Raw genomic sequence first — 22488 nt, 5'->3', positions numbered from 1 at the left:
GGAGCCGTTACCTTAAACTGGGTCGCAGCTAGGACGCCACGAGCGCCGTGACATTGCCGGGCAGAACGCTGGTGGGGGAGGAGAGGGAAGACGGGAAAGGCTGGCAGACTGGCTTCCTGCCACAGGTCCTCCCCTCTGCTTTGAGAAGCAACAGACGGTCAGTTCATGAAAAAGGCTTGCCAAAGAGCAGCCGCAACTGAGACGAACTCAAAGCGTCACCTATTTAAATCTCTGTAATGAAAGAAGGTCACTAAACTTTATGATTCAGTTATCCATGTTCGAACTGCTTCTGGTCTTTTCTCATGTGTTTCTGTCCATATCTGTAGAGACATTGAGAAATGTTCTAACATTTTTTTTTCTGTTTTTGCTGTTTTGGAAATCTTTTAGCTCATGAAACACATAGAAATAACCTGATCCAAAATAAAATGCAGTTTTCAAATAATTAAAGATATTCTAAGGAAGTTGCTTTCAGAAACTTTCATGTTTCAGTTAAAATATTTTAAGGCCAATATTGTCCTATCCCTGTCTCAGTTTTATGACAGCAAGTTGCTGTTTCCATTACAACATGAATTGTTGTTCATGTTCCACTAATGTCGAGAAAATACTTTCATAATTTCTGTGTTTACATTAAATAAGAAACATAATTAAAATCACATGTGAATATGTTTGTTCAGAAGATAAACCATTAAAAAAACATCACACCTGCATCATCTTACCACTTCCTGTCGTCGTCTTTGTCTTTTCCACCAGCAACAACATCTGGTTGTTGGTCACAGGATTTGTGTGATGTGTAAAATGTTAAATGAAACCTATAGAAAATGGAAAACTTCAATGATATGATTTCAAGAAAGCATTTCAATATTAACACCTTCATTTCCAATAAATTATGTAAGCAAAAGTTAAAAACAATGCTGGGTCGACTCTAACAAAAACTTATGTTTTTCTTGAAGGGCTGCTTGTAAGCTGTTAAAGTTCTGGGTTGGTCCTTTACACAATAAGGTAGATTTTATTGGTTTTCTATAGGATTCAGGTATAAAAACTCCATTGAGGTACCCCAGCCTGCTTAATGATTTGTTTTTAATCAAAGAAAAATATTGCACTTTCATGTCATCAATGTGGTAAAGCATTAAGATCCCCTACCTTCTTTTCTTTTATCCACTTCTGTTTTCCCTCGTTTTTCAGGTTGCTCTGCCGTTGAACATACATAATCTTTAGAGCGCTTTGATGTTTGTGTTTTGTTTTAAAAATACATTTTGTTGTTTTTTTTGCTTCAGCCTCCTCCAGCCTGAGGTCTGAGTTGTTTGTCTCGTCTCTTTTTCTTATATATTTGAATATTTGATATAAAGTAGGACACAAACCCTCTGCAATATACATGGAAAAGATTTGATTATACAACAGAAACATGTTTTTTTTTTTTTTTTACATTTAGCCTGTTCGTCTGTGTTACACTGACCAGAAGCAAGATGAGAATTTTACCGTGAAAATAATTGGTAAAGTAATGACTGACTTCTGTTTCCTGAGTAGTCATTTTTAAATAAGCTAGTTAAATTATTCCAAATGTATTTGATAGTTAAATAGTTCTTGAAATGGTTATATGAACTGTTACATCATTGTTTCCGAGTAGAATAGAATGAAATGGAATAGAAATATTGTTTGTTCTGGTGTAACAGCAGGACATTGAGGCATGTAGGTTCACACAAAGATAAAAGTACAAAATATAGAAAACAATAAGAGTATTATACCGTTACACAAGGGCAGAATTACAACATAATACACTGTGTGATTATCAAAAGAATACCAAATGACTGCGCAACTAAGCAGGATAATTTACAAAAAATGAGGTGCACTTGTGAATGTAAAAAAATTGCAATATATGAAAAATGTGCAAATACCAGCAGAACTGTTATTTTATATCAGTAAAACTGTGTCAATACCAACAGAGATGAGTTTGTTGTTTATAGAGTCTATCAGCTGCTGGGAGGAAGGATATGTGATGATGCTGCTTTGTACACTTAGGATGTAGCGGCCTGTCACCGAAGCAGCTCTCGAGTTACAAGTTTAAATTGTAAATAACAGATTTCTAAATGTGTCTCAGCAAATTTCTGAAGTGGTAGAACTTTGCTGTTTTGCATTTATCTGATCCAGAATTATTGTGATATTAGCTTTTCTCCGGGGTGAAAGCTTGATTGGAGAATAACGGACATCTGACCCATCTGGCTCTGGATACGGCTTCATCCACTGATAACGCTGTTGGAAATTTCATAAGATCTATGTAGGGCCACATTGTTTTCTGATAAGCAGTTTGGGATTTAATGCTTATCACAAAACCTTATCTGATTCATATCACACATGCAGAGCAGTAATCACTATTCAAGTTGAGTATTAAATATGTTTAATAGTAATTAGTCCTAAATGATTGAAAAATAATTTAAAAAAAATCTTTTCATAAAAATTATTGGAATATTTCATGTCATTGAAGAACATCCTAAATGTTTTAAAGAAGCACTTTCACATCTTTGATGGTAACCTTCACTGTTTGCTGCAGAACAGCTGTATACAGCAGCTTTGTAAATCAATCACATATCTATTTGTAACACTGGGGAAGGAAAACAGCCCACAGGGACTGCCAAGCAAATGTAAAAACAGCTTTAATGACATGAGAAAAGTCATGGTTATCGCCTTCTTCCTCAATCTGCATCCTGGAGGAAAATAACCCTCAATTTATTTTGCAAGGCTCCGAAGCAGCATCCTCGAAGCGGAGAAGATGGCTGATAAAGGTGAATGTTGAATGGGATCCATCCTTCTTGGCCTTTCTTCCCAAACTCCCTCCCTCTATCTTTTGGAACCAGATAGAATGTATTATTTGAGGAAGTAGAAAAACAGAGCGCTCAGTCTTCTCTCTGAAACCATTTGCATCTCCTAAGTACTAAGTGTATTCTTTCGGACAGCTGCGATTTTAAATTAATTATACTACTTTCTCACTGGGCGACTGTGATACCAAGTATTTTTGGTCTAGTTTCTTGTGCAAATATCTTAGCACGCTTGAAATAAGATAAAATTAACTGGCAAGTAACTTTTCAGGTATAGAACCTTGAATTAAGTCAATAATCCTTAAATGTTGATGAAAAAGTACTAATTCCACTGACAGATTATTTTACTTATAGCATGGGAAAAATGTCTTAAGTGAAAGACATTTTCACTGCCAATGCAATTGATACTTTTTAAAATCAATATTAAGTAATTGTTTACTTTAAAAAAGCTCCAATAAGTTGCAGAAGTTACTTGTAAGTTAGTTTCTCTAGACAAGAGGAACGTATTTTTGTCAACGTGGTGACAAAATACGTAGAGTTACAGGCTCTCTTCATAAGAGCCTGTAACTCTTATGAAGATGCTTTTCATTGAGCCTTCAGCTCATCCATTTTGTTGGATCTGGTGTCTTTCATCTTCCTCTTGACAGTACAACATATATTCCCCATTAGGGTCAGGGAAGTTTGTTGGCCAAAGAAAACACAGATAACGTCGTTACAGCAGGTATTCTTACTTTCGGCGGTGTGGTCAGGTACCAAGTCCTGCTGGACAATGAAATTAGCATCTCCATAAAGCTTGTCAGCAGAAGGAAATGCAAAGTGCTCTAAAATTTCCTGGCAGGTGGCTGGGTTGACTTTTAAGTTGATGAAACATAGTGGACCAACACCAGTAGAAGACTTGGGACCCCAATTCATCTCTGGCAGTGAAAGTTTATAGTAAACATCAGGCATGATTCGTTCTCTTTTCCTCCAGACTCTAGGACCTTGATTCAGAAAATGAAATTTAAATTTACCCTTAATTTCAAAAGAGGACTACTGAGCCACTATTGAGTATTTTTCCCCTTAGACCAGTAAAGACGTTTTTGATGTCGTCTTTGCTTTAAGAGTGACTTTACGCCAGGGATATGATGGTTGTAATTGGCATTTTTAGCATTTACTGTTTGTCCTTGTGGGGGGTGTAAATAGCTGTGTTTTCATTGACCATATAATTGTGCAATTTGAAATTCAAAAAAGGTATTTGCTTAATGGAAACATGCTTTTAACTCGTTTTTTGATATGTTTTGTTGCTAAAATGAGGTTTTTTTTTGCAGCATATCAAAATTGAATTGTTTTATTGTTTTATTTTGCAAAACTGCAATGGAAACAGCGTTTTTTTCCTTATCCCACAAGTCACATGATCAACAAACCGGGTGATGTCACTGGTGCAAACCATGACAGGAAGTAGTTGGGGGATGATGATGCAACATGTTTTCTAATGACATGTTGCATCATCATCATGTCACTGCTTGGACAAACTTATCTATGTGACTTTAATTGCATTTCTTATTAAATGGAAACACTGCAATTGCGAAATTATGTTCTTTGGACTTTAGCAGAACTTTTACAAACGTTCGTAGCCATAGGTGAAAGACGGTTGGAGTGTGTGTTGGTGTGTGTGTGTGTGTGTGTGTGTGTGTGTGTGTGTGTGTGTGTGGCGAAACTGAAGTAGAAAAGAATTCAAGAGGAGAAATAAACTAAGTCTGTTTGTTTCTGCTAATAAAGACAGACATACTCTAGAAAATCTCTTTCTATGAATTGACATTTGATCTCTATATTTTCTTGTTAAATGATTTCTGATAATTAAAATCTTTACTACTGAATTGCCCCCAAAAATTGTTTCACATATAATGTCAATGCTACCAAAAAAATGAAATGACATAAAACAGAAAACGACTAAAGGGTTGCAGGCCTTGCATTGCTACACAAGACATGAAATCAAGCAGTCACATTTTGTGTTGATTGATTATGACTATAAGCTTCAAAATTATAAAAGAAGGAAAATGAACAAGAAACAAAAATAAACTTGGTGAATTATTGAAAACTGTATTTAAACCCAAACAGGTTGATGAAATGCTTAAGACCATTATCAATAAAAGATTAAGAACTGCACATAAACTGCTGTCAGGCATTTATACTGACCCTCTCATAACTAAGACACAAAACTCTTTCTCTCTTTGAACGTTGCAGGATTGTTGGAATTTACAGGCGATGGTTTTCACAATGCATCATCAGTTCTGAGGTTGGATGTAGTTGGAGAATCCATTCAAATTTCTTAAAAGTATCTGAGTCTGTGGATGAAATATTTCACCTCCACTGAGTCCATGAGAGCTCCTTCACCCAAATTTAGACTGAGTCTAATTCACAGCTTAAAAAAACAAAACCTTAGAGGCCAGATGTCCTGCCACACCACAACGTTACCAGAGAGCACCAAACACAGGAGACTCACTGATGGAAGATACCAACTTCCAACGTTACTACCATAAGCCCTGGATTTCTACTGAGCAGAGTCTTCCTTATGAACACACTGACTGTGGAGATGGAGAAATATTGGAGCATGCATATTGGCTGAGGGGCCTCGTCTGTTCCGTGACCCGGTTGTTTGATAAAACTGCTGGACAAAACATGAATCTCACACAGGACTTAAGGATTATGTCGCTGTACTGGAAAATCCTGCAGGATCTAAATTACACTGATACCAGTTATCAATGGGTGGGAAGGCAGATTTTCAGAAACAGATGTCAGTCCAGGATTATGGATCTTCACCACATGCTCCAGTCTTCCCACCAATTTATAGGAAATTTATTGGAAACACAACAGCAGCTGTTGGAGTTGAAATGTTTAATTTGTCCACTCAGTTACTCTTGTTTCTTCTTTCATAATTTTCTGATGTGCTCAAAACTTGGTTACGATCAACCAAATACCTTCAACTTCTCCGCCTGTATGTTATAACACCCTATGAAGCCTTTCACAGCCTGTGAGCATGGCTTAGTAAAAATGTTTAAACATAGACAGAAGTATCTGACATTATGTTACTTTCAAAACAAATTTCATTTACATATTTTTTTGAGCCAGTTTTATCATTTCTAGAGGTTAAAAACAGTAAGTTAGCAAAAAGACTGCAGATGAAAGGACATAAAATGAGATATAAGTACTCCATTAAGTCTTTAGTTCAACAAAACACTGAAACGTTTGTCTTGGAAATTGACATAACAGTCACAAAAACGTTTATTGAAAATTCCCTTTATACTGTATTTTTTAGATTATACTTAGTGTTTTAAATTTCAGATACTCACTAGGGTTTTTCTTTTCGTCTCAAAGCTTGTAAAAGAAAAAACGATAAATTTTTAATTAGTATCTTTGTAGATTTAACTTTCTTTATCCTGCATTTGTAATTCACTCCAGCTGTCTCAGTTGGGGGTCTTCCTGACGCTCGTCATTATCATAACACCATTGCTAGATTCAATTAATGACATCACCTCTGCTACCAAATGAACTCAGTTATTGTAATATCACCCATCCAAAGACAACACCACTCAGCAAGAGAAAACCTGTGGCATTAAAATAGTTTAATGTAATCAGTTTGTGCAGTAAACTGCATGACATCTTTCACTCAGTTCTTAGTCTTTTCTGTAACATTTTATAAGTTCGGGGCATACATAATAGCATCTGTGATCTGTCATTTTTTAACAACATCTTTGATTTTGTGTCTGGTGAATCATTTTGTAGAGTTATCAGGTGTTTTATGTCTTTATCCTACTGAAACACTCAAAGAAGACCCTTATTTTGTTTTTTTAGCAAAGGCTGCTTGGTTTTTATTCAAAATGTTTTGCTGTTTCTCTGGGCTCACGCTCTCCAGTCAGATTTTCAGGCTCTTTGGAAGAGAAACTCCCCACAGCATAACAGATCCTCCACCATACTTACAGTGTGTATAATGTACTGCAGTCTTAGTCTGATCTGACTAAACCATTTGGTTCCAGTTAGAGTCCCAGTAGTTCTTGGGAGACTCGACTTGTTTGTGATGGTGAGACAGAAACAACCCTTTTGTAGCATCGCTCAAAGTACAAAAATCTTATTGGTAACTTTTGAAATACAACTTTTTTGGATTTTTATTTTTATATTTTACACTTTTTGTAAAATGAATTAATTTCAAGGTCTTTTATACATTCATGTCAGGTGGGATTAGTGGGAAGAACACTGCAATTAAAAAGCCATCTGAGAGTTAACATTTTCATAATTTGGACACCAAATTTGTGTTACATTTTAACTGTTTACAGTCAGGAGATAAATATTTTGCCGTATAGAAATATGTCTGTCAAAAACAATGATATTAAAAGCAAAACAACAAAATTGGAGATATTATTTGCAAAGTAACAAGCTCTTTTTTCTCATTATTTTGCTGCACAACTTTCCAAGTCTATAAAATAAAACACTCGGTGTCAGTTTGTCAGTCAGACCAGATGTTATGCTTGGCTACTGTACGTTACAGACTCATGTCCCAGGGGGCATCAGGGCGGTGGGGCTACCGTATAATCCGGATGATGGCTCTTTTGTCTTGGGTGCCATCCTCGTCAACAATGAGAGCGAGGGCAGCGGTATTGTTCTGGAAGCATCTGAACAATGGGGCAGACCTGACTGTTTTCACAAGACTGAGGTGTGCGACGTTTATCAAGCGTTTTATGTGGAGACCTTGAGTCTGAACTCCTTCATCTGTGTATATGTAATTGGAGTACAATTTAAAGATGCAATTCAAGAATGTTTCTCTCTCAAGTTTTCAGTGTCAACGGTCAATCCATTGAGATTAGAAACCATTCTTTTCAGAAAATTTTTATCGGTTAGAATGACGGGTGACGGGTTCAAGATTTTTGCTCCATACTGTACCTTCATGACTTTGCATGAAAACAACCATAGAGTTTTGTTTTTGATTCAGGATGAAAATAAAATTCTGCAATAAAATTTCTAGAAGACACAATGCAAATCTCTGTTTCACACAATCCGCTCCTCCTCAGGTATTTTACCACGCTCGCATAACCGTCCTTCTATTCACATCAGCACTGTTCAAATTATGTGCTCAAATCTTAAGGCGGAGGTGTTTTAAACCAATTATTATCTAGCTCAGTGTTCATGACCTTACGTTTCTTTTTTAAAGTAAACCTGAGTCTGTTTAATAAAAACCGGGACTATTGATTGTACAAACAGTCCTTGAAACAGAAATATTTAACATATCCAACCCTGTGAACCAATGAAAAAGACTTTAGATTTTCAAAACTCTTCAAAGTGAAGAGCTCTTACAAAACAGTGAAAGATGTTTTGACAGAAAAAGAAAAGCACGGCTAAATTTTAAATGGCCTTCTCGTGTTGTTCCATGCAAAAACACAACAGGCAACATTTCTAAGGTCTGCTGCTGCACGATCATTGATTTATTTCTAAGAAGTTGTTGAAAGCTCCCTAAATTGGCCCTCACCGCCATAATTGTTATCTTCCTCATGTTTGTAGTCTTACTAGGTCTTGGGTTTGTATCTTTGCAGGGGATATTATCCACTAAATTGCATAATGCAGAAATCTTTTGCTTGTATTGTGGTACTAAACATTTGGACCTATGAGCCCCTTTTGTTCTGAAGACATATTTCTTTATAGAACAAAATGGATTATAATGGCTATGGTTGAACAGCTCAAACTAAAGCAAATGATAAATGTAACCATGTCTATCAGACTCCTGAGGATGAGTGGTAGTGATAATGTCTGAATTACAGCAGTAACCTTTAAACCAGTGATTCAGTCACAGTCATTACCCCTTAACACTTATCTAGAGTCACTGTAAAGGATTTTGAAAATTTGCAAAAGTGTGACTAAGACAAACTTTAGATTAATTTAGCAAATAGAAACTTTGATGTCTGTTGCGTTTGAAAAGTGAAAACCAGTCGGGATTAAAATTTGGAGTTCAGCAATAACTTGCATACAAATGGTCAAAATAACAGAAAGCAGGTCAGGAAGTAAAAAAAAAAGTGTTTGATTACTGCAGAGCCAGTAAAAACTTTTCAAATCAAAGAGTACTAGTCCCACTGGCAGATTATCTCACTTATGGGAAAACTTTCTTGCTACAAGTGAAAACAATTGCCAGTGCAGCCAGTACTTTTTGTTCAAATTGAGGAAATATTTACTTAGAATAAACTCCAATTCCTTGCTAAAAAGTAACTTGTAAGCAATATTGTATTGCACTAGAAACTAGACAAAAAATACTTGGTAAGATTTTGTGTTTTTGCAGTGCAGCCTTGGTTTTCTTTAGGGATAGTGTTGGTTTCCTACATTAACATTTAGAAGTGGGAAGAAATACTTGGGAGTCTGTAAAAAGAGTCTTACTTTACACAATCCAAATTTTATGTAGGTTATAATCAAAGTAAGCATGTAATGAAATAAGCAATCTGTATTACATTAGGTAAGACCATAAAAAGCATTAAATAGAAACCTTGACATCAGTGGTATAACTGGCAGTAGGCCATGAGGGTGAGGAAAATCCTGCTGTTTTATTGGCCTATTTCTGATCTTGATGGTGGAAAATAACGAAAGTTTCTTTTTTTTTTTTTTTTAGATATTTCAGATTTTGCTTAAGCTGTGATAGAAATGAACAGACAAGGGAATTAAAGATTTTCTTTTACTTAAGATGCTAAGCATGCAGACAGATCAGGTACATCTGGCAGTTTGGTTGCTGGAACCATGTGGCTGCAGTGAATAAAAGCTTTAAATATTTTTTTTCTTCCTACTCAAAGAAAGAAAGAAAGTGTTGGCGCTCAAACCGCCAAACATTTTTCTTCCAGCTCCATTAGTGAGCCTTCGAGGCAGTGAGAGTCAAGCAGGTGGAGGTCGAGAGAAGTGGTGGGGGGTGGCTTGGGCTTGATATAAACTGAAAGGCCCGGCCCCCTCCCAAATCACCAATCACAAAACGAACGCCCCCCACCCCCTCCACCTCTTACACCGGCATACTGAGTCTAGTTGAGGGTCTTCGCCGCCTGCCACCTCCAGCTGTCGCCAAGGGGGACAAAAGGTTGCATGGGGGTCTCTGTGAAGGAGCTGGGGGTGGGGGGGCAGTGGGGTGTGTTGAGCGGGTTGAATAGAAAGATAAACTGAAGAACCCTTCTCCAAGCTGCACACACACTAACAAGGAAGGACCTTGTCAGCTGCATTAGGCAGCATCGTTTTTTTCTTCGCCTCTTTCCTTTCTCCTCCAAGCTGAACTGCAAACACTGGTGAGATGGAAGTTGTCAGCCTGCGCGCACTCACAGCCAACAAACAGAAAAAAACACTATATACAAACATACCTAAAATCCACGCATAGAAAGCTAACATGTAAACACCTATTTGTCTCATGCATTTGCACAAACAGACCGACTGCAGCCTGTTCCTGACTCGGTTTATGAATTCTCCGCCAGTATTTGCTGCAGCTGGAAGCCGACCGTTGGCTGCTTTGCACCCTCAGCATCTACTAATTAACCTATTTAATTACACAGGCTGGAGGGTGATGTTTGTATGTGAGGTCATACACCGGTCACCTCTGCAACATGACAACCTTTCAGTTGTTTCTCTTGGTCAACAAAATAACAAACATATGTGCTGATTGAGATGTAGGTTAATGGCGCCATCTTGACTAACTGCAGCGACATGTTAGGTAAAAATCCTGAGTTGGTAGCAGTAACTCGTCTCTGAATGAATTATGAGCTGCGAATGCAAAAAGAGACAAATGTAAGGATTCTTTCAGTGTTGCAGCATCTGTGCGCCAAACATTTTGATATTCTGCTAATGTGAAAAAAACAATTTCGCTGATTCCATTAAACAAGAAATTTAATTAAAATGTTGTGAATAATGTTGTTCAAATGATAAGTCATTACAAATCATGGTGACTGATGTAAACAATTACATGAGATAAATTCATAATTCAGCTATCAGAGGAGATGCCGGCGTCTTGTTGGCATGGGTACAACAAGACAATTATACTTGGAAACAGCAACTTGTGCAGCATTTTGGTTGTTGGTGATTTTACAGAACAGTTTAAATTTAAACTGCCGTGTTTCCACCTACTTTCTTAATTTTTCACGTTTTACAAACATTCAGTACGTGACGAAGAATAAATATTTAGAAGCATTGACTAAGATTTCTGTCGTAAAACCCAATGACACAGTTAGTCTTTCATATTTTAGTTGCCAAGATGAAAAGTTGTGACTCTGTAGCTAACAAATAGACGGATACGTCTATGGTAGCTGCATTTGACGGCTTTTACCACTTTTATCCTCAACGTATCGCAACTGTGTAAACTTAGCTGCTCTCAGCTAAATCTTGACTTTCTTTTAAGGATGAAATAAGTTTTTGGTGGCTTCCAGGTTCTCAATTATTATAAAATATTGACCCATTGATTATGATTTTAGTTGATTAAGAGCTTAAAATAAAAAAATAAGCCCAGCAGAAGTAATTGCTGTTAAATTATTTCACTGAAAACAAAGACTAATTGATTTTAGTTGATATTTTAGGCTGTTATTGAGCTACGTGGCTATCATTAGGAAAACAATAACCTGTTTATATTTTTGTCACCTCAGATGTAGATCGTCATCGTCACTCTGAGATTACAGAAGGTTGTCATAAATCCAACATGTTTTATGATAAATCTTAGATTTATCAAGCTTTGATTAGGCCTTCCAGTTATCTGCTGAAAGTCTTGCTCTCTCTCGCTGTCTAACAGCTGGCATGTCTCAATGTGCCACACAACACAGCGTCCTTCTAAGTTTCTCCTCACTTCTCTGTGTTTCCTCTGACTTCACCTCACTGATGCAGAAAATAGCTGCTTCTTCTTTGCTGAGGATTTTTAACAACAACCTGGTGGCTGTTTTTCATGATGCATTCACTGCCTGGAAAAGGATCTGACTTTTGACTTTCTGATTGGCCAACTGAACTTTAAAACCTTCAGATTTCAGTCCGCAGCTGATTTCTCAGAACCTTTCCTCAAAGAGAAACATCCAGATGAAGGTTCAGATGACAGAACATTCATTTTTCTATTTATTTCTCCTTTTGTTACTCTGTAGATTGATCGTGTATCAATCTACAGAATAATTGTGTTACAAAACAGGAAAAATAAATCAGTAATATTTTGATAAAATTCCCTCTTATTTTCTGTTCATCCTTCCTTCTTTTTTTTATCTGTCTGTGTACTTTCTTTCCTTTTTTGCCCTCAGGCACCCCTCTCTTTACCCTTTTTTTTCCCCCCTGAACTCCTTTTCCTCTCACCTCCTGTCGGCAACATGTGGAGCCATCGCCATGGCAACGAGGGGAGGTGACATGTGCTGTAGACAGGCAGGGAATGGAGGGAGGGATGGGAGAAATATAAGGAGGAGCCCCATGGAGCACTTTGTAGCCTCTCTCTCTTTCTCTCCTTCTCTGGAAGTAAAAAAAAGAAAGAAAAAGCATCTCAGTTGTCCATGTGGAAGCTCTGGATGCTGCTGCCTGCAAATCTTCATCACTTTCTAAACATGTACTTAACCTCATCTAGGAACAAAACAGAGAATCTGCATCTTTCCTCTTTTTAATTTTTCTAATTGAGACGGTGTAGAGAAGGAAAAGGAGGAACCCGGGAACTTTCTTTTCCTTTTTTTTGTTCATCTTCAAATGAGGTAGAAAGGATGATGGGAGGAGATAAATCTCTCTCCATCTCCCTCTCGCTCTCCCCTGCTCCTCCTCCTCCTCTGCTGCTAGCGAGGTTCTGTCTGTGGACCCAGAGTTGAATGGGAAATAGGAGCAGAAGAAGGTTTCCACTCCATCTCTCATCAGGGATTTTTGGTAGGACTCGTTTCACTTCATATGTTTTTATATGTAAATGCTGAATTTCCATCTGCAGCTGTAAATGTCTCTTCCCTAAAAGTCTGTGTGAAATCTGAGGAAATCAGTCCAGTGTCGGGCTAAGGAGTGTTCCTTGTCATTTTCTTTTATTAATATTACAAGCCATGTCTTTTCAATCATTTGTTGTCCATTTATTTACGTTAAAATGATTGAAACAGTGTATATGTGTGTAAAAGGTGTGTTGGGAGTATCCTCAGAGTTGAGACGCTGGCTGACTGATTGCTCCCCGGCTCGGGGATTTCACACAGCGGCATCTCACCGTAACGTTGTAATAACAGTCACTTTAATGGGATTTGCTGCTGTTTTCATTTTCTGGAGCTGCCGCTTTGCACCGCAGGATGTGCGACATTCAAATCATTTTTAATGTCATCCTGGAAGAACATCCCAGTCTGTTTGCAGGTTGGCGCCTCACAGAAATGCGTTTGCAGCGTATTGCTTTAATGTTTTATAGGCTTTTTTAAATTTAAGGATGAATTTAAAGTGAACTTTGAGTTTGATGATCAGCATTTATGTGCACAGTGTGGGATATGAATCAGTTTGCTGTGGAACGTGACATGTTTAGAGACTCTGTGTGTGTGTGTGTGTGTGTGTGTGTGTGTGTGTGTGTGTGTGTGTGTGTGTGTATGTGTATGCATCTGGTGAGGAAGGGTGTGTGAAGTCCCGCCAGCTTGTGGAGTTGCTGTGTTTCTCTTTGCTGAGAGGTTCCGTTAACACAGAGCTGAACTTTCGCAAATGCCCAGGATGAATCAGAGATGAGAGACAGATCTTTGTTTCCTCCAGCAAGTCATCACAGAGGAAAACAATAGCCGTCCGCTGCGACCCCGCTGACCCCTTCGCTTTTCCCCCTTTCTTCAAATCATTCTGAATAAGCCAAAGCCGTGCAAATCCATCTGCCTTTTGTCTATGGGAGCCAGGCTAATCCACACCCCTATTTACACACGCACACGCCCACACGCACCCACACACACATCCACTACCCTAACACTATTAATCCAGCACATCTTGACATCTTAAAATAACGCCACGTTTAATCTTGCTTTACAAATTTCTGCACTACAATTTAAGTTTTTTAACAATCATAAGAGCATCAAAAGGTGCTAATTACGTCACTATCAGCGCCGCTAACGCTGATAGTTTAATGAGAAGTAAAAGCTCAAATTTATCTTGTCAAGTTCAGCGTGTTCTGTCTTTAGCTGGTCGCTGTGTTCGCTCAAAAAGAAGGTAAAGCCAACAGATTCAGTGCAGATAGGCAGACTTCATCCTCGGTGGGATTCGCTAAGGCTTTGCGAAATTGCGCACTCAGTGTGATCCACAGATTCTTCTGGCAAATTGTTTGCGAAACCAGAAGATTTGCAAGTACAATGAATTTTGTGAGAGCAGATGGGTGATAGGGGGTGGAAGTCCCTTCAGTTTGTTGCTTTTCGGGGTGTTGGTGTTCCTGCTTCATTTTCAAAACCCCCGGATAAAAAGAAAATAAAATGTTTTTATTGTTTTAATAAATACAAACATAAAAATGATATTTGAGTTTTTTCCTTTTTCTACTTGAATGAGTGCATAAAATTTGGTTTGGCTTCATGCTGACACTCCTACCTCTCCCCATTGAGCTCGTGTGAAATGTAATTTGAGTAAAAGTGTAGAGCCACAGGAGGGATAACAACGAAAGGCCACAAAGCTGCAGCGCCGAGCTGATAACCTCTTATTATTCGACACGTATAGCGCAGTATAGATAGCACATGTAGACAGAGATAGAGGCTATTAACATACTCGCCTGGAGCTGCACATCACACAGGAGGCTGCACGGTTTGATGCATGCATGTGCATGCATCAGTGTTCCACCTCCCATCTGGAGAAAACATTTGATTGGAATTTTTTTTGCTCTGGTTTCCTCCTTAGTGGCTGCAGACACACACGGCTTCCCTCCTTTGCTGCTGCTACTAACAACTGCAATCAAACTTGTTTAAGCAGGTGGGGTCAAGCAACATTTGTTTGAATCAATAGACAGACAGACATGCTAGGCAGCCATGATAAAGAGACCAGAGGAGGAAGAGGAGGAGGAAGAGGGGGAAGTGTGCGTTGGAAATGCCGGCATCTGTCCCGTGAAAGATGACTGAGCTGTTACAGTTAGAGCTCTGAATTATGGGCCATTACTCGCTGAGCAAGGCGCGATGGCTCGCCATGAAACTTCATTTGACAAAACAGTGAGACGACTCGGGGAGGAAAATGACAAATGAAGTTATTTGATCTGCAGTATTGTGGATTTGAGAAGGAGGGGTGGGGTGTGTGTGAAGAAAATAAAAAAATAATAAATTTAACCAAACATTACTCCACTGGAAGCGTGTGGGATCAGCAATAATTCATTATTAATGGCCGTGCCAAGCCCACAACACTTCCAGACTGCTGCTCAGCCACTTCTCTTCATCAGGCCTCCTTAATGGCTGCTATTCCTGCTGCAGTCTTTTACATTAAAACCACATTAATGAGAAGAAACTGAAAATAGACACAATCAGTTCCTTCTGCTCCTACAAATGTCTGAATTAATATGTGCAGCCATAGAGGTGTGATGTAATTATCCTTCCTGCATTATGTTTAAAGCAGATTGATGCACTTCCATCAGGTTATTTCTTAGAAAGCGCTCGCTCTTTTGAGGATCGTCACATCTCGGCCAAGCGGAGCTGTGCTCTAACCACTGGCCCCCCATTCTGCAGCCGCTCTTTATGAGGTGCTGAATGCAGCAGCAAATGAATGCAATCATAGAGGGGGGTCGGGTGGAGAATTATCGAGTGGTGATGGTGGCGACGGTGTTAAGGAAGAGAGGCAGGGGGAGTGGCACCTTGAAACCTCACAAGAATTCCCGATTTGTGTGCGGCGCTCCTTTTTTTCCCCCGTCTTCCCAGAGTTCGTCTGTGCTGACAGGCAGGCAGGAGGGATTCAGGAGGGCCGCTCCCCTCCCCTCTCCTCCTCACCGCTCTGCTCTCAAAGCCTCCATTCCATTAACTCACCACGCTGCTCCTCACCTAATCTCTGTGACCTCTACTACTGAGGGACAGGGTTTTTTTTTTTCACCCCCCTTGGTTCTTCTCTTAAACTTGAGTGAGAACCTGCTGCTTTTCTCAGATGTGAAGAGACCCAGCATTGCAAACAAAATTTTCCCAGAAAAAAAAAACAAAAAACGAAGGAGGTAAGGAATTGCGTTTCCAGAAAGGGACGAGCTGTTTCTGCTATTGATTTCTATTGAAGAGTCTTTGTCAGGCTTGTAATTGGCAGTGCAATTTGCAGCTCTCCTCCTGTTGGTTCTTGCCTCTGTCTTTGTTGCCAACATTGTTGCGCTGCATGTAATAATGGGGAATTATGTTGGCTTTTGTTAACTCTTAGTTTGTCAGGTAAAAAAAAAAAGAAATGCAACAGGCCCCCATTATGTCAGAAAATGAACAGCGAGCAGCAGTTTGGAACTGCAGCACTTAATTAGGAGTTCAATAAAGACTCTCTTCCTCTTTCTCAAATTATTGCAGCTGGTTTTTTTCTTCTTCTTATACGCTGGTGAAGCGGGGCAGGCTTTTATCGCACACTTTGTGTTCATTGTGTTATCTGGGGCGGCAGAGTGGACTGGAAGGACGTTCTTTAATCTCCAGTTGTTTGCTCAGGGAGCCGGTTCTCACGCGTTGATTTAGATTGCAGCCGAGGTCGGCGGAGAATCCCACATTCTGCTCAGATGTACCTGTGGATCAGCTCAGGGTTTATTAAATGCAACTCTTTGCCTTAAAGATAGTGGAAGAAGCTGTTTTTATCTTGCAAAATTATTTGTAAATTTCCTCCTTGAGGGGAGAATCATTAGTATCAAAAATAGCTTCATGCTCTTAATTCATTTCACGCAGATTACCCTGTTGGGTTTGAGGTTTTTTGGCCTGTGTTTGCAGATGCTTTAATCCAGGGGAATGAAACAGCATGCAGTGACGATCCGGCAGCCTGCATGGTTGTTCCCATCCCACACGCTGCCAGATGTATCCCCGATTAGCTCCTCTTGTCTGACTGATCAGGAAAATCACCTGAAAGCATGCTCACTTTAAAGTGTGTGTTTTCACACACCCCTGCAGCTCACAAGTAACAACCTCCGTCACACAGTTTGTAACAGGGCGGATGAATCAGAACACTTACTGTACGCTTGCAGAGGCAAAAGCATTTATGACACGATCTGCTGTCAGTTTATCTGGACAACCGAAGGCCTTTTGTTTTTTTTTTGTTGTTGTTTTTTTTTTTTTTTTAGAAAATGGATTCAATTTGAGCAAATTTTAACAGCTGAGGCTCATTCAGAGCAGTCAGACATTACATTTCATGCAGGGTTCTAACCCTGAGTAGAACAGTGGTTTTCATGCTTCCTCTCAATAATATTTTTTTTCACTGAATTTGTTTACACACATTTCACTCAGCATGCAGCTTTTACTTCACTGTAAAACTATAACTCTCTCTTTGCTGTAACACTTGAACCAATTTTTATATTAAAGAAATTCCCCAGGTTCTCTGTCAACAGCACAAATACAAGGTGTAGCTGATGATGCCTTTTATTTCTTTTTTGGCTGTTTTGATTTGCATGAACTTTGAGGGTGAAAACTGTTTACCATTCCTAAAATCTTTTCATTTATTGTTTTTTAATCTGTTAACTGAACCCTTGCTATTGGTTAATAATGCAATATTCCATCTAATTTTAGATTATTTAAAACATGAACATTAACAAAATAGTAAAAAAGACTCAAATTGGTTCCATTAACTTAAAAAGAACATAATGAAGAACATGAATTATACGACTAATAATTTGAGTCTTGACTGTATTAAATTAAACTAAGTGGGTAAATTAAGACTGAAATGTGATTTAAAATTTAGGTTTTACAAATAGCAAAATGTGTCTCTTATTGGGAAATGGCCGATTGAATGAATAAAAGTGATCTGAATTTAGACTTTTATCATTTCCCCTCACTGCTCAGCACCTGATTTCAGTGTTTTTGTTTCATACAACAAACTTCCTGATTCTTCCACTCGAGGAAACTCCAACATCATTTTTCCATAATAATTAAAATAACTGACTAATGCTCATTGTGGGAAGTTCAAATGTGCATGCATTATTAACCAACAATCTGAGGATATATTTGTAATTGTTTTGTTCTGTATCCCTTCAGGTAAAACATGAACGTTTTTAATAAACCAGAGTTGTGATATTTCAGTTTCTCAGCTTTAGTGTAATTTAAGTACTTATTTTTTTACAGTGTTAGCTGTGCCAGGCCTCTTTGAGCTACAAAATGAGCCAAATGAAAAATAAAATAAAGAGAAATGTTGTGAACTCTTTTGTGTCTCGTCCTGTTTGGTGGCCCACAGGGAAGCCAGATCAAGCAGATCCCCACCAAGTACAGCCAGGGAGAATCCACCAAGTTCCTCATCCTCACCGTTGTGTGCATCCTCTGCATCGTCGGCGTGCTGCTGGCCTCCACCGTGGTCTACTGCCTTCGCCATCGCTCCCACCACAAGCTCAAGGAGAAGCTCACCAATCTGGGCACAGACAGTGGCGGCGATGCTACTGCCACCTATCAGGTAGGAGGTGTCACTGTCTCCTCAGAATCCAAAGAGAAAAGCTTTAAATATTTTATCTGTTCTGTGTTACATGCAAAGTCTTTTTAAAATCTTTTTTTATGCTAATGTATTCAAACAAATACATCATTTTAAACTGCCAGTAGCACAATTAGCCGTTAGCATCGCAAACTGTAATGTTGAAAGCGTTGTTGTGTTTATGAATAGCAGCTTGAATGAACCTCTGGAGAAAACAGTTTGTATTTAGTCTCCTCTCTACACGTTTGGTTGAATTCGTAAACACCACACTGACACTATTTAGAGCAGCTGCTAGCACAGCCTGTTGTTTCAAGATTAAATTTTTAAATTTAAGTAAAAAAAGTGAGTTTTCTAGGAGCATATCTTATTGGAGTAAACTTTTATTTCAATTAATGCAATGAATAGTAAACATAAAAGACTAAAAAATTAGTTTTGAGTCAAACAGAAAATTAAGAAATTGATTGATTGCCACTCACACAGACATACTCAGTATCCAGTAAAATTACATTACAGACCTCAAGACAAAGTACTTCAAATAAAACATACTATGGCACATTAACAGACTGGAAAAATTAAGAGTTTTAAGTTTTAGTGCATTTAATAAAAAAATAAAAAAAAAACGCTTAATGAAAAATGACAGATTTTTATCACACAGTAGCTTATTGATACTTAGCTCTAAATATGAAAAACACACATTTAGTTTTTGGTTTGACTTTTTGTTGAGCCTAATCTTTAAGCTGGTTTGTTGAATTTGTTGTATGAAAGTTTAAGTGTTAACCATTAATGTGGCTAGCTGAATGCTACGTTCTCCTCTGTTTCTTGTTAAATTTGAGAGCTCTGATTGGTCAGCCTGAACAGGTTCTGCCCATCACACCTGTCCTCTGTTCTCAGTTTCGATTAGTTTATGATTGCAGTGTTTATATATGTGACACCAGTTTCTCTTTAAACCTTCTGGTGAGTGATCTACAGGAAGCTGTTGCTGATAAAGATTTTCTCGTCATGTTTTCAACAAGTGAGTGCTATTTTGTGTCTCGCCATTATTTCCTGCTTAAGGCTTGAAGCAATAAAACAAACCCAACAGGTTTTCTGTTTTTTTCCTCCTCCAGTTATTTTTATTCCTCCTCATTTGCTGGCTGCAATTATCCTTTGGCCAGAATAGCCGAGTGTGAAATTTAATTTACAGAATCCAATATTAAGTGGCTTTTTGAGCAAAGAATTAGATTGAGATTTTTTTCCATCGCTCTCGCTGACCTTTTCCCCGCCATGTTTTTAAATGAGAGTGGTCCTGTGAGCATTGATTTTATAATGAGCCCCCCCACACACACGTCAGTGCCAACACTTTCTGCTCTTCTCTAGAGATTTTTTAACTCCTGAAAAAGACTGTAATGCTGCGTCAGACAGCACTGAAGTTTGACGCTAATGTTTGTGGATAAATTGCTGCTTAGCTGTCAGGAGAAAGAAACAACCAACAAATATTACAAATATAAAATTATGGTCTGTGGTTAGGATTTGACAACTTTCTCACAAAACTTCACTTAATATGGAAACAAATAACTTTAAATTGTGTATTTAGTCATAAATTATCAGGGTTATTCCTGACAATAAAGTGACTTTTTGCTCATTTTTTACTTGTTTGAGTGGATCTGATCCCCAGAGCTCCTCTGTTGATCCTGTTCTCTCCATCGTCTTCGCTGAGTTCTGGTGTTGTCATCCTCGGTGAAAGGCCTCACTGTTCAGCTCCCATCTTAGTCGTATAAACCTGGTCTCTTTGTCGGCACGGCGGTGTGGAGGGGTTCCCTGGGTTGGATCCTGAATGCGTGTGTGTGTGTAAGTGTGTGCAGTCTCTGGGGCTACAAGCAATTAAAGCAGACAGAATGTGGCAGGCTGCCTGAAGGCTTTACTACTGCAGCTCCTTCATGCTGACTGTCAAGCGTACACACACACACGCACCCCCCCACACACATACACACATATTTGTGCGTGCTCACCAGTCGGCTGCATGTTAAGCATTCTTGCTCCTATGGCCCGTTTGTTTGAGGCCTCGCTTCGTACTTTTGCTCACACCCACTTCACCTTCCATTTATTTGGCCACAGCCCCGCCCCCTCCCACTCTCATTGCTGCTCTGTCTCTCAAATGGACCGGGTGTAGCCGCAACATGGGATTGGTCGGCGCTGACAAAGGAGACGTTGATTGACGGGCGTCGACGCAGCATGGCGTATTGGAGCGTTTGGCGAAGAGTTGGTAGATGAATCTCGTCAGTCACTGAAACTCTGGACTGCTCCATGACTGAGCCGGTGTCACGTTTAGATGATCTCTACTGCTCATCTTCCATCTAAAGTACTTTTTTTCTTTCAGCAGATACTATTATCAAGGGATGAAATAAAAAAAATCTGCCTATTTCATTTGGAGCATGAGACATTATTTGATTGTTTCATTCATCAAGAGATATCGCCTACATCAGAAGGTTATGCAAATATTAACAGTGGTCCCTAAACTTCAAAGAGAGAAAACAAACACATTCAATATTTAAGATTTTATTGATGATTATTTGTTTTTCTGTCTAAATTCATGCCTTTTATTGGTGCAAATCAGATTCTTGCTATAATTCAGTTTTGATAGCAAAATTGCTTCCAATACTAGATAGAGATATTGTTTATTGTTACATTGATGAAATCTATTTTTTCTGTCATAAATAACCCAGCAATCTTAAGTATTTATTCACTCTGCAGCTATAGTTGCTTCCATTGGCCATAAAATTGCACAAATTTGAATTATGAAAATAAATTTGCTTAGAGGAAACACTAAAATTTAGAAAGTGTTTGATAACTTTTGAGGTGGTTTTCTGCCGTATCAAAATTGGTGTTTTGTGCAAAACTGCAATAGAAACACTTTTTCTTTGGAGCATGCTGGTTTATATCCTGCATAAACCTGCTTATTTGTAGAGACTGGCCTTGGTGGACAACGACCAGCTGATAACCAGAACTGTCACAGCATCACACAATTCAGAAGAAGTCGTGTGTCATTCAAAAGTGTTGGATCCATAGCTCTTCTGTCGTATTACCAACTATAATTTCCCCAAAATGCGGCATACGTCGCCGCTCCCAACTAGACGGGGCTCCAACGTCTCCTGTGATGTTTGATGGAAGATGAGCGCTAGCGCTGTGGCCGGATTATGAGTATATCTCAAAAGTGTTTAAATCTGTAATTTTTAATGGCTTATCATGTGAACAAGCTTATTCACGTGTGATTCTAATTGCATTTCTTCTTCAATCGAAACACAGCAATTCCTAAATTGTGTTTTTTTTAGATTAGCATTAGCAAAATATCGAAAAGGTTTTGCACACATTTGTAAAGGAAACACCACTTATGTCAAGTTTGTGCATCAAACTTAGAAAAAAATCTTTTCAACTGGCCAAGTATTTCATTTACATACAGAGTGTAAATTAGTGGGACGTTTACTTTTAGCTTGGTAAATATTACATCTTTTGCCATCACAATATTGTACATATAATCTTGCAAAATGGCTGAATGGAGCTCACTGTGGATTAAGCTGTCATAAGCTCATAATAATGCAGTCTAAATTAGCAATAAAAGATTTAACTGTAGTATAAAAGGTATCATGACTTCACAACCCCATGGCACCATGACCAATGGAAGAGCTCAGTCTGACATTAACCTGTTTGCTTTATAGCCTGATGAAATCACTTAAAAGGATCTGTAATGAGAGAACTATTTTATATTGCCTAACCAACTCAATAAAAACTAGAACATTGATCAATTTTATTACCATTGCAGTGGCTCATGAAACTGGAACACTCTGCCAGAGATGCAGCAGGGAAGGAAGATGCATAAGGTTCAAATCTGAAGAGTGGTTAGATTAGACTGAGAAACACAACTGGTTATTATTACAGAGCACATCTAACAATCAAGATGATTTCCTCCTCTGGTACAACCTGAACATGTACTTTAACTTTAATTGTAGCACACATTCAGATTGCATCTTTAGGACTTAATAAAAAATGTATTTTAGATATGGGAACATTGAAATGAAACTAACTGGAGATGACCTGTTGAATCTGCTCTAGTATGAACCGCTTTCCATCCAGACATAACATATTCATTTATCGAGTACTTTTGAATTATGATGCAGAGAAAAAGATGTTTTGTTTTTAG

At 38.5% G+C, this 22488-nt stretch overlaps 1 protein-coding gene across 2 annotated transcripts in view; it reads left to right on the top strand.

The window, feature by feature from the left end:
• LOC122841639 (receptor-type tyrosine-protein phosphatase N2-like) overlaps positions 1-22488 on the top strand; it is a 180379-nt gene that overhangs the window by 112631 nt on the left and 45260 nt on the right. For both annotated transcript variants that reach the window (XM_044135112.1, XM_044135113.1), the window contains exon 13: positions 18087-18299. In XM_044135112.1, the coding sequence (XP_043991047.1) occupies positions 18087-18299 (213 nt within the window). The remainder of the gene's footprint in view (positions 1-18086; positions 18300-22488) is intronic.

This window comes from Gambusia affinis, linkage group LG12, assembly GCF_019740435.1.
Source record: "Gambusia affinis linkage group LG12, SWU_Gaff_1.0, whole genome shotgun sequence".
Taxonomy (NCBI): Eukaryota; Metazoa; Chordata; class Actinopteri; order Cyprinodontiformes; family Poeciliidae; genus Gambusia; species Gambusia affinis.
The sequence above is the reverse complement of the archived record's forward strand: the minus strand, read 5'-3'. Positions and strand labels throughout refer to the sequence as shown.